Below are 12,411 nucleotides of genomic sequence, written 5' to 3' on the forward strand. Positions count from 1 at the left end.
GCGCAGTAGGAGTGTGAAGGCTTAGTAGTTTTATTCCATATTTCTTCTCGACACTCGACAGGTGAGTCGAGATGCCACAAAACACAAGGCGGAATTAACCATGGGAAGTAGCCACTGTCGAACGGTCCAACGCGACGGAGAAGAATAAGAGAGACCGGCGATATGGATACGATATGACGAGAAGAAATGAAGCGAGGAAGACGAAAGAGTGGAGATTCCCTAGCCGTCTCGTCTCGTCTCGTCTCGCCCGTCATCTTCGTCCCAGTTCTGAAGGAGCCGCGAGCCTGCATCTGAAATCCTGTTTGACAGGTACAGGCAGGCACGCATGCCTCCGTGCAGAGGATGCAGATTATGCAGGCGATCCTACATGCACGATGAGATCTAATTAATAGCTGAACTGGACTAGACTGGACTGGACTGAGCCGAGCTGAGCTGAGCGAAACAAATGATACCCGCAGCATACTACAGTACCCCAGGCATACCGTCGGTACATAACCCTCACTGCGACTGCTGATTGTCCATCTAAGCCGAAATGTCACATCTCAATCACAAGTACTCGTATTAGTCCCAGTCCCGGACGCACTACTGCATTCTCACGTGTCCCGTACTGACGACGCGAAGAAATGTCAAGCATTGCTTATGCATTGACTACTGTAATCGCAGCGTATCCATCGAGTCAACTCGTACACCTGGCCCAAGTCCGACGGCTACGGACGAGTCCATCGGCGCAGACAAAGAGGCTATTGACTTCTCATAATCAAAAGCGAGGACAAACACGTGTTTTTAGTTTCATGAATCTTTGTTGATTCCTTGCCATCCACCTGATTGATCGATCGATCGATGGCTCTAACTTGGCTGTAACTGTACAAAGAAGCTACTTCAAGTGGAAGTAGTCTGTGGCTCTCTGCCCGACTGTCTGACTCGCATAATGAAAACGTACATGAGGGTATCGGGAGCTCAACAACTCAACTCCATTCAGTCCTTCCTTCCTTCTCCATCCGGGTCCATAATGGCTCTCGGAGACACGGAAGTTGACGGAAACAGACGATGCGCTTGCGTAGTATGGAAATGACTCTGGAGTCAGCCAAAGAGAAAAAAAAGGAGTCCCCGAGAAAACTGGAAAGGTGAAGATGCATGGGGGCAGCAAATGATGGGCTCCCTTGCTTCGTGGCTGAATCGTGGTCGTGAGATCCTGGGTTCTGCAAACGTGATTTGACCCTTCTGGTGTAGGTCGTGATATATGCCACTGCCTTTCCCAACCCGGTAAACAAGCGCAAGTATCCAAGATGGGGGACTGAGGCTTAGATTGCATAGTTTTCTGCATGCAAAAACACCTCGTCCATGCCCCTGCTGGTCATGACATCCCACTGTAGCCGCGCGACACAATTACTCACTTCCGTCCGCATCTCTGGCGGGCCACATACATAGACGCAAGTCCGCCGTCCGAACTCTCTGGACAGTCCTTTCAGCATGTATGGGATATCCGGGCGGCCGTACTCTGTCCGCCAGCCGTCCCGTTTGTGGCCGCCGAGACCAGCGGAGCCGCCCACGCTGGTGGGCAGGAAGGCGAAGCGCATGAGGTTCTTTTGAAATTTGGTGGGCGTTTGAGGGAAGCCAAAGTCGAAGGTGCGGGTTGCGTCGATCTGGGCTTGGGAGATTGTAGATGTGCGTTTATCCGTGGGTGGTGGGGGGTAGTAGAGTTGCCCATGAGCGGCTGCTGTTGTACTAGGAGGAGCAAGATGTCGTGGAGGTGCGAGGTATGCATGCGGCAGGGCCGTGATGCTGTCTTCAAACTCGCGCTTGAGGTCGGGTTCTTGCTCCATCATGACGAGCGCCGAGTTCCGCTTCGAGCCGCTTGTCGCTTTGTCAATCACATCGGTGATTTTGTCTCTAATCCCGCTGAGACGGTGTTCTTTCGTATCGATGGGCGGATCATACCGCCTCGCAGCGGTGATGAAGAAGTGGCATTGCACCGAGCCAGGAGGCGCACATTCTCTGCATATCCGCAGTTCCTCCTTGAACCACTCCATGATATCGGGTCGTTTCATCGCCCAGATGACGTGGACTTTCGTCGTGGTAGCCTTGCCATCACGCATACGCTTGATCAGGTCGAGGAGTTGTGATGCAATGGCGGTGATACCGCTTCCGCCAGCGAAGAAGATGACTTGGTCGAAAGAGGCCATTTGTCGCTGCATGCCGCCGTACGGGCCTTCAATGAAGGCTCGATAGGTTTTATAGGGACCCTTCTTGACAGACGTGTCGAGGACTTTGCGGGTGAAACCTGAGAATGGGCGGAAGACGAGGGTCATGTCCCTGTATTGCTCGCCATATTCGGAGGGGAAATCTTCGCTACAAAGTGAAGCGATGGTAAAGGGATGGTTCTCAAGGGGAGAAATGCCGGGCATGCGTAGGTACGCGTATTGACCGGGGCGCCATCTCTTCTGCGTCGGAATGGTCACCTTGACGGCGTTTTCCGGCAGGATGGTGACAGCTGATTCTTCTCCAATGAGCCATGATGATCTGAAGGGATTCATCCAGTTGAGGAAGAAGAGGCGGGTGACCAGGGATACAAGCATCAAGGCCACGGTCGAGTAAAGGTACGCCCATGATGTCAAGTAGTTGTGGCAATGCCAGAACATGAGACCAATGAAGGCCCAAGCGACCGGAATGTGGAGGAAGACGAAGAGCTCGTATGCCTTGTGCCGTAGGATAGGTACAGAGTGGAGGGCAAGGAACAGGAGAGGTACAATGGCAGTAATGCCGGTAGTGTAGACCCAGTATTGCTGACTGAAATATAGTCGGAAGGTTGCATAGCCTTCCGGGTCGTTGACCGACTGATACCAGTATGGAACGGCATGAATGATGGCGAAGATGACACACAAGTATGCTGTCCAGCGATGCATGACAACAAGTCGTTCAGCACCAATTCCAGTCAAGAAGGCAATCGGATTTGCCTTGTTGGCCAAGACAACGGTCCACGGTAATAAGGAGACAGACATCATCCCTGCTCGGATCGCTAATGGAGGTGATCCGTAGGACATTGAGGCGTAGAACAGCGGTGTCGGCAGGAAACAATAGAGTATCGACGAAACCAGACAGACGAGCGTGACTGCAAGCACCCCCATCGAAGGGAATGTAAATCTGTACTTGCCGATCCTGATCGATGGAACTGGACGGTAGAATATCCACCGGAAGAAGGCAATTGCATTGTTGAGAGGTGCAATTGCAGAAACCGCGGCTTGCTTCTTTGGCTTCTCGGCCACCAACGGCCCCTTGTCCGGAAAGAAATGCCTGGTCGAGCCATCGGTCTGCGCACTGAATGCGCTGGGCAGCTCGTAGGTGCCGAATCCTGCGTGAGGCGAGAAGCCTACCGGACTGAGTGTCGACGCCGAGTTTATGACTTCCTCCTTGTACAGCGCCGTCCGGATCTTGTCGCCCCAGTAGTAGTATAACCGCTTGATCGTCGTTGTGACCACCAGTATGATCCCAATGTAGACAAATATTAGTCCATACTTGCCGGCACTGTTGAATGGATCCTGTTGTATCGCATCGAGGAGGGCAGGAGGGGTCGTGCTGTTGATGGGGATGTTGACTCTCTTCACCAATTCCTCCATTGCCTGCTCAGTCGCTCTCCCGGTCAACAACGCCAGTGCTTCGGACGGTACAGAGGGCATCATGGCTGAGTGTAACAACAGCCCGTATATCTAGAGACCAGCAACGGGCTCAGCTTCCGATGAAGCGGAGGTGAGGCGCTTCTCCTTTCAGGTGGTCTTCGTATTGGTCGTGGAGATGGTCGACCCAAACTGACCCAGCGTGTCTATTGGATATGCGGTCGCTTCAGTAAGGCGGTCATGGATTGCGTGACCGCTCTCAGGCCCGGCTCGGTCAGAAATGTTGTATTCGCAACGGTTCGTAGAGAAGAGAAAGCCTGCTCTCTCGAGGACGAAGGGACTGACGAGGTAGCGATTGTAAGGAGTGGAAAGGATGGAGGATCTCAATGCCTCTGGGACACAGAGAGAGGGGGAGAGGGGCGAAAAGGCGCGATATAGTTTGTTGAAACATGCGCAAGAGGAGGTTATTCAGACATCGAGTCGAGTTGGTGATGGAACAGTCGCAGCGCCTGTGTGAGCGACGCACACCCCGCTCCTCATCTACTCACTGTGATATCGACAGATGAGGTATGGAACCAAGAGGCTATCGACTTGAGGGCAGCAATAGCAGCACAGAAGAGCAGAGCTATCGAGCTTGGGATCTCCCGGAGATTCCTCCATCATGTGGACGTCTCTGGGAGTTCTGGTGCTCAGTGGTAGCGTCAAGAGAGTCAGCGCTTCGAACAGAGCTTGCATTGGTTGTGCGATGAGACCAGTAGTGGGATGAATCTCGACTCGGTAGAGGACGGTGGATCTCTGGAGCGGACCGAGACCCTCTTGGTAAAGTTCAGCACAGCGTGAAGCGAATAGCAAGCGAACCTTGCGGACGGGCAGCATGAAAACACTTGACAACGGGGCACGATTGGACGAGTGAAGTGATGGGCCAGGAACATTTTGCGCGAGTGGTGCAGATTGTGGCTTGCATGGGGATGATGATGAGCCAACGGAAAATGGATATGCGCAGGTGACGAAGGCGGACAAAGCAAAAAGCCAGTTGTCCCTGTGGATCTGGCGTATCGGGCCAATAGGCGCCTCTATTATGTTGCCGCCGAGGTGTGACGGCCTGGTCGTGGGCACCTTTAGTGTGCAAGATCCTCCACCAACCACATTGCGTAGCCTACAAAGCCGGATTGGGGGCCCTGCGCTTGCCTCGAGCTTCAGGGTCTCCAGACCTGGACTGGCCAAGCTTATCGATCCCTTCCCCACAGTTCGAGACTCGAATTCTCTGGTCAACGTGCTGGCGGTGCATAACTCCCCGAAAGCGTACACAGTAGGAAACCACTGCGGTACGAGTACGGATTATGCGGCACGGAACGGCTGTGAAAATCCTGACGCTGTCTGGGAACATTGAGGATTTGGATGAGAATATTCCGAGTTTCCGAGTAAACGACGCACCCTGGCCCTCAGCTGTCGATCTCTCGTCCAAGGCGGCCGTTTATGGCAAATGATATCGCGCTTATGGTTACCTCCGGATGCCTCATATGCGACATTGTGTTGCAGCCGCACAAATGAGCCTACCACAGGATGCCTAAGTGTTGATAGCAAACTCCAGCTGGTCCATTGGTGGGGTTGACGGCGGACCCCGTGCATAGTACTGGGTAAGCTCACCGTCGTGCCTCAGGTGGCGTGCGCAGTTGCATCCCTGCGCAATAGCAGCTCACACCATAGATTACGACTCGGTACCACGTCCGGCTCTTGTGGTGGAAAGGATGCATGGATTGAGAGGGACAAGAGAAACAAACTGTAGCAGAACCGGTTCGTCAGAACGCCCGCAGGAAGGGAAGACTTCATCTGGCCGGCGCCGGATCTGAACATTACAGCTCTGCTCAAGGTCAAAATGACTTCTATCGGCAGCTTCAGTCAGCACGTTCCTGCGGTTGCCGCTCGGCTGGTTGCAATGTAGACAGGCACCAGCGAGCAGTGTGCATCGAGGGCAAGGTCTCTCTGACGAAGTACCTCGTACTAAGCAACTCTGCACCCTCTCGCCACTCTCCTCGATTCGCTCGGTGGCTGCAGAGTTATAGCAGTGCTTCACATTGCTGAGGACTTCTCCTGGGCGAATGCCTTGATGGGCAATTTTCACTTGCAATCACGTTCCACACCCGGGCTCTCGCTGCGTCGATGTCTGTCCTGGAAAGAACTTGACGGTCAGGCGCTACTACGAATCGACAGTAAATTGCAAGCAAGTGAAGACGGATATAGATATCCGAGTCCGAACGCTCTGCAGAGTTGGGACAGTAAAGCCACGAGCTGCATCTCTCATAATAGCCGCCCTTGCCAAGCAGAAATAGACTTTAAGATGCAGCGAGGCAGCGCGAGGCTCCATGTCGCAATATCCGGGGCCAACGGATCGGAGGCCTGTATTAAGCGCCCACGAAAGTATCCTGCCCCATGCTTTGAAGTGGCGCAGCCGCATTTCAATAGTACAGTTAGGATTCTTCCGCATGACGGTAGGTTCTAGCACCCTGGGTACAGAACCTCAACCACATGGCGCCTGAGACAATGAGAGTTCAGCTGCCGAAATAGTTGGCTGCAGGAAGAAAGGGGACAAATCCAGAAACCACATCAAGCGCCCTCGAGAAGCCACGGGGTAGATCTGCCCTATATCCAGGGGCAAGAACGCGAACATAACGTTCGGCATGCATCTGATCTCCTCATGAGCAGTTCCTTTGCGCGATAAAGCTTGGGCTATCTCGGTTCCTGAAGCGACCGCAGGAGGCATGCGTCATGATTCTCGGTGTCCCAATCCCGCTAAGCCCAGCCACACCTTCTCGGATGTGCTCCTTTTGTTCACTGCAATGAATGCATCCATGGAATCCGACGGGTAGCATCGATGACCAAAACAGCATTTCGGCGTTCCAGGAACAGATTCCCGCGAGGATCTTATACTCCAGGCTGCGGAAGTCGACTCGAACAAATGTCGCAGGCGCGAAGGAACAAGTAGTCGACATTCTGTGAGTCGAACCGATCATTCTGGATGGATTACGAGAGCCTTGCTCTGATGAGTATGTCGTAGCCAGCAGTCGATCCTCGCCTCTGGATTGACATGTTAAGTCGTTTTCGGGATCAATGGGTCTCCGTGTGGTGTGTATTGAGCTGGCCCGAACCCAAGAGACTTATTCACCCTCGGTACCCTCGACCACTCTGGCTCGAACAATCTTGACTTCTTCCAAGGGCCTGTCCTCAGCATTCGTCTTGACAAGCCCCATTCTCTGCACGACCTTCATTCCACTCTTGACTCTCCCGAAAATCGTATGTTTCCCGTCAAGCCACGGCGTCGGAGCCAACGTGATGAAGAACTGGCTTCCATTCGTGTCCTTCCCGCTGTTGGCCATGCTCAGGACCCCGGCACCAGTGTGCTTCAGGGAAGGGCTGATTTCATCGGCAAACTTCTCTCCGTAGATGCTTGCACCGCCACGGCCGGTGCCAGAAGGATCTCCCCCTTGAATCATGAAGTCGGGGATGATGCGGTGGAAGATGACATTGTTGTAGTACCCGCGCTGAGCCAGGGTCGAGAAGTTCTTGCATGTCCTGGGAGCGTGGTCATTGTACAGTTCGACTGTGATTGCTCCCTCCAGTCTGGTCAGCACGGGATCCTCCAAGACGATGGCACGCAGGTACTTACCATTGTGGTTTCCAGCACGACATCGGTTGCCATCCTGGATGGTGGTTCTCACCTCGATACTTGGATGTGCAGAGGGTGACAGGAGCCTTCGCATCCGACTTACATACACAGGATGCGCGCGGGTCGTCTTCTACGTTGGTCGCGCAGTTCTGGGTGCAGCTGAAGAATCTCGAACCTCTTGGCATCCGTTCTCCGCACTCGTCACCCGTCACAGGCATTTCCATGGCGATTCAGACCAGTCAGAGCTGCGTTGGTCTATCATAGGTAGGTTGCGGCTGCTTGCTACGAGGAATTACAGATTGCGGTGCTTCAGGTTTGGCATGAGCATGATTGTGAGCCATATGTCAGCCGCAGGATGTTGCCCACATCGCCTTGTTCGTCTTACACCTTGAACTCTTTGCTAGCGACGTGCACCATGACCAAGTTCTTCAGGTCCTTTGCGCCCCTCAACAGGCCAATGTTGTCCTTGAACGAAGCAGTCTCCCTGTACTTCATGTGTGATTCAACACTAGGCCACCCGAGCAAGCAGACATAGGCTTTTGCTTTCTCGCCAGTCTTGGGGTCCTCAGCTTCTTCAGCTACCCATCCACCAGCTGTGCCTCGGCACTCCTCCCAGTCTCGTTGAACGATAGAACCAAATTTCTTCATGCCCTCATGAAACGTCTTCTGGTCATCCGGTGAGTAGTCGGCAGGAAAGTAAACCGTGATGAACTCGGTGACTTCGGAGAAAGCTGGCGTTGGGGGAAATGGCTCGAAGTGCACATGGAACAGACTCGGTGGTACATCGCACAGCTCCACAGCCCCGTTCAAAAATGCCTGATACCCTCTGTGACCCGGTCAGTTACTGTAGCGGAGCTGCACGCGCGTCAGGGTTCGAGACAGCCATACTCCCACTTCGTGAACTGCATGTGGTGATCAATGCTCGACCAGTCGATGAACAGGTTCTGAACATTGGGATGTTCCACCTGGGCACCTGCGTACATGCGATGCGGTTGGCCATGCTTGATGATCGTCTCAAGGGTACTCTTCAACTGAGGACTTTGCGAATCAACGCCTTCTTTGAGGGACAAGAAGACTACTTCAGTTGCCTCGGCCATCTTTGCCGGTTAAAAGGGAGTGTTATACAGGTAGGACTGGTGGATATAGACCGTTGTCTATCAGGGTATGCTCGACTTGGAGCTTTATATAGATTCTCAACGTCTGGCAGTGCTTGCAAATCAGATGAAGGGTGAAATCAAGATTGTCCGTGTCAGGCTTGCGGTTCACGGTCCAATGTGAACTGTCCCGCATGGGAGGCCGCGCGCACCTCGGCGACTCAGTGATTGATACTTCCCCACCGGGCCGAATACCGTGTGCATCTCCGAAAAGAGGAACGGCCAATCGATCTTTGCCCTTAGACAGCAACGGATGACATCAAAAAGATATAGGGCTTTATGGATGAGGCCTGAACCTCGTCGATCCGTAAGCTGACCTTCCTGCCTCTAGAAACGCAGTGACCCTTTCCGGTGTAAGGAAACTGTCATCTGAACCGCAAAGCCCCTGACTGCTCAGAATGCCACTGCGGAGTACGGTGCGAATAAGCTGCACATAGTTGGCTGGGAATATCGCGCTGAGCTATATTGATGACTCTATCTGGTAATCTCATGATGTGGACTGTCGTGCAAGTAGTGAACCGGTCCCAGTCGAGATGGATTGTCTGCTCACAAGCTTCAACTCCCTATCCTGATCTTCCCACATTGCGGTTCGACTGGCAACCTGACGGTTTTAAAGGCAAGGAGATTAAGCAGCAACTAAGTAGAGACGAATAACCCTCTGTATTGGGTCATTGACCTCAAATTTATCTGCTATCAATCCCAATTGATCTTGCAGAGCACGGCGGTGTCTCTGCACGTATAGCAGTCCAGGATTTTCAACACCTTGTCTGTTTCCAGCCTCTCTCCTCCCTATCAAATTGTTGATCGTGTCAAACCATAACATACCCGTCCTCATTAGTGTCGTGGCGGACAGGAACAAATCCATTCGGATCACACTCGTTGCAGAGACCCCGGTCCCGCCTGTACTCCCTTGGGACTTGGCCTAGACAAGCGCACGCCTTTCCTCCACCTACGCATCTGGTCGTCTTTCCCTGCGCAGCGGCCTCCTCCACTATCTTCCCGGCGCAGTTGTTACACCTAGAGTTAGAGCAAAGCTGGTAGACATTGCGCTTTTTGTAGCACATGATGGACGATGCTAGGCTTGGAGGATTGGTACTATGTTGGAAAAGGCGTTAGCAAGTCTTGGGAGCGGACATATCATATGGCGAGCTGGGTCCTCACTTGCTTCTCTTAGCTTCCTCAATATTCGTAAGTTTCCACGGACGAGTACTGCTGAGTATCCAGAACGCCGTGGATGGCGAGTGCAGACATGATATTAATCCCCCGCACCTACCAGCAAACTCGGGCGTCGGGCACAAAGTACGATCCTTCCAGTCATGAGGAAAGGGCCCTGCGTGCCCAAAGGCATCCAGAGAGCCAATGAAGGACCGTTCGCTGCCTCCATGGATTTGTCAGGGCAAATAGAGAGAGCGTGTTTGAGACGCAAGTCGCACAAGCACTCCTCATCTATTCTCCCCTACCAAGATTCTGCGCAAACTCCAAACTCATATGGAGGCAGTCCGACTATTTAGCCAGGAATTGTGAATGGGGATTTAACGGTAAGCCAGCTGTGATACGGAATCGGCGCCATTTTATGCTCCCGGAGAGACATACTCGAGGCGGGTCGACAAGGTCAAGTATAGCCTCGGTAGCGGGGACAGAAAATACTGGATCATCCTATGCTGGGAACCAAGTAACCGGCGTGCAGGCATAAACGCGGACCGCAAGAGAACCCTCCAGCCAAGCACAGTAGAAGGGTGAGTAAAAGGTGAGCAGGTGTAAGGGGGTGAGAAGGGGAAGTCCTGGTCAAGTGAAGTTCAAAGTGGTACGGTCGTAGCACTCTTCTTGAGCCGCCTTTCAGATGTGGTCGAAGCAAGGTGTGCTTAACGCAGAAAGCCGGAAGGAATCTTCAGATATTGATGGGCTCTCCTGATCTCGAGCACTGCGTCGCCCACAGAGAAAACAAGACTTCGTCACAACTTGTCTCCTGCAAAACAGCGTTGAGCGCTCCGCCGTACCGAGATGCCGGTTATTCGCGGGGAAGTTGGCTCCATCTCCAACCGCTGTCAAGCAATGAGACAGTCCCCAGCTCAAACATATGCATTCCTTTTAAGCAGGACTTCTCTCCAAGTTGGGAGTGCCTTGTCCAGGACACTCTATGTGATACTGTTCCCTGATTCACCATGGCTCCCAAATACGTCCCGACCAACTCACTCCTGAGAAGCTTGAACCTCGCTCTTCGAGAACATCGACATCAACGCCCTTCCACATTCCACCTCAGATCGCACTGCCGTTCAGCAGCGACCTTCACGCATCGACAATATGCCCAAGCCATATCTGTACTACCCACAGCGGTGGACAAGTCAAGCTCAGGGTTCAAGGACAACGCCGCCGAATTGGGCGAGATTATGTCCAAATACGCAGCCCTCCACCAGAAGATCTCTCAAGGTGGCCCTGAAAAGGCCCGAAAGAAACACATCGAACGGGGCAAGATGCTAGCGAGGGATCGTGTCACAGCCCTGATTGACCCTGGGAGTCCATTCCTGGAGCTCTCGCCGCTAGCTGCACATGAGGTCTACGAAGACGAAGTCCCCGCCGCGGGTGTGATCACTGGGATTGGGACCGTCGAAGGCGTCACATGTATGATCGTGGCCAACGACGCCACAGTCAAGGGTGGGACATACTACCCCTTGACAGTGAAGAAACATCTTCGAGCACAAGAGATTGCACAGCAAAACAGGTTACCCTGCATATACCTCGTGGACTCAGGCGGCGCGAACCTCCCCAACCAAGCCAACGTCTTCCCCGACCGGGATCATTTTGGCCGGATATTCTTCAATCAAGCCAGGATGAGTGCTTTGGGTATTCCTCAGATCGCCGTGGTCATGGGCCCGTGTACAGCGGGTGGAGCATACGTCCCGGCCATGTGTGACGAGTCCATCATCGTCGAGAAACAAGGGACCATCTTCCTCGCGGGACCACCCCTCGTGAAAGCCGCCACCGGGGAAGTCGTATCTGCTGAAGACCTTGGCGGCGGAAGCTTGCACAGCTCTGTCTCTGGTGTGACCGACTACCTAGCCGTGGACGATGCGCACGCCATCGTCCTTGCCCGCCGAAGCGTCTCCAACCTGAACTATCCGCAAGAACAAGCCCCACCTGTAGGGCCTCGAGAACCGCTCTACGATCCCGCCGAACTCGCAGGCATAGTCGGCACGAACCTCCGCAAACAAATCCCAATGCATGAAATCATTGCCCGCATCGTCGACGGCTCTGAATTCGCCGAGTTCAAGAAAGATTATGGCACGACTCTGCTCACCGGTTTCGCAAGAATCCACGGCTATCAGGTCGGCATTATCGCCAACAATGGCATTCTCTTCTCCGAATCCAGCCTCAAGGGCTCTCATTTCATTGAACTGTGCAGTCAGCGGAAGATCCCGCTTATATTTCTGCAGAACATCTCCGGCTTCATGGTTGGTGCTGACGCCGAGAGGGGCGGCATCGCGAAGAACGGTGCCAAACTCGTCACTGCAGTGGCGTGTGCGGAGGTCCCGAAGTTCACCGTCGTGGTGGGCTCGTCCGCTGGGGCAGGCAACTATGGCATGTGCGGACGGGCATATTCTCCTAGATTCCTGTGGATGTGGCCGAACGCGAAGATTGGCGTGATGGGTCCAGATCAACTTACTGCGGTGATGGAGACAGTCGGCAAGTCGGTCGACGTCGGCTTGAGGGACAGGATTGAACGGGAGAGTGATGCTTGCTTCTCGAGCGCACGGCTCTGGGACGATGGCGTCATTCATCCCAGTCAGACGAGGGATATGCTGGGCATGGGGTTGAAGGCTGCGCTGGGAGGGAAGAACAAGATCGAGGAGGAGAGCACTAGATTTGGCGTTTTCCGGATGTAGACCTTGCATGTGACACAGTGTGCTCATCTCACGGCTCGCAGATCAATCGGACGGCCCTGATTTCACGATGCCTTATGGAGGATCAGCTGACGCGATGAGGC

General features: G+C 53.6%; 4 protein-coding genes across 4 annotated transcripts; 1 reads left to right on the top strand and 3 right to left on the bottom strand.

The window, feature by feature from the left end:
- Nucleotides 1–1,301: 1,301 nt before the first annotated feature.
- Nucleotides 1,302–3,674, bottom strand: G647_05574 (uncharacterized protein; the record flags this gene model as incomplete). Its single annotated transcript, XM_008729901.1, has 1 exon — nt 1,302–3,674. One exon carries the CDS (start codon nt 3,672–3,674, stop codon nt 1,302–1,304), a length of 2,373 nt encoding a protein of 790 aa, XP_008728123.1.
- A 3,092-nt stretch (nt 3,675–6,766) lies between these two features.
- On the bottom strand, nt 6,767–7,308 carry G647_05575 (peptidyl-prolyl cis-trans isomerase-like 1; the record flags this gene model as incomplete). Its single annotated transcript, XM_008729902.1, has 2 exons — nt 6,767–7,222; nt 7,276–7,308. The coding sequence occupies 2 exons, from the start codon at nt 7,306–7,308 to the stop codon at nt 6,767–6,769; spliced, it is 489 nt and encodes a 162-aa protein (XP_008728124.1).
- A 348-nt stretch (nt 7,309–7,656) lies between these two features.
- Nucleotides 7,657–8,372, bottom strand: G647_05576 (uncharacterized protein; the record flags this gene model as incomplete). The annotated part of the gene is made up of 2 exons (XM_008729903.1): nt 7,657–8,101; nt 8,164–8,372. 2 exons carry the CDS (start codon nt 8,370–8,372, stop codon nt 7,657–7,659), a joined length of 654 nt encoding a protein of 217 aa, XP_008728125.1.
- Nucleotides 8,373–10,591: 2,219 nt separating this feature from the next.
- Nucleotides 10,592–12,310, top strand: G647_05577 (uncharacterized protein; the record flags this gene model as incomplete). The annotated part of the gene is made up of 1 exon (XM_008729904.1): nt 10,592–12,310. The coding sequence occupies one exon, from the start codon at nt 10,592–10,594 to the stop codon at nt 12,308–12,310; it is 1,719 nt and encodes a 572-aa protein (XP_008728126.1).
- Nucleotides 12,311–12,411: the final 101 nt, after the last annotated feature.

The sequence above is a fragment of the Cladophialophora carrionii genome (genome assembly GCF_000365165.1).
Source record: "Cladophialophora carrionii CBS 160.54 unplaced genomic scaffold supercont1.4, whole genome shotgun sequence".
Lineage (NCBI taxonomy): Eukaryota > Fungi > Ascomycota > Eurotiomycetes > Chaetothyriales > Herpotrichiellaceae > Cladophialophora > Cladophialophora carrionii.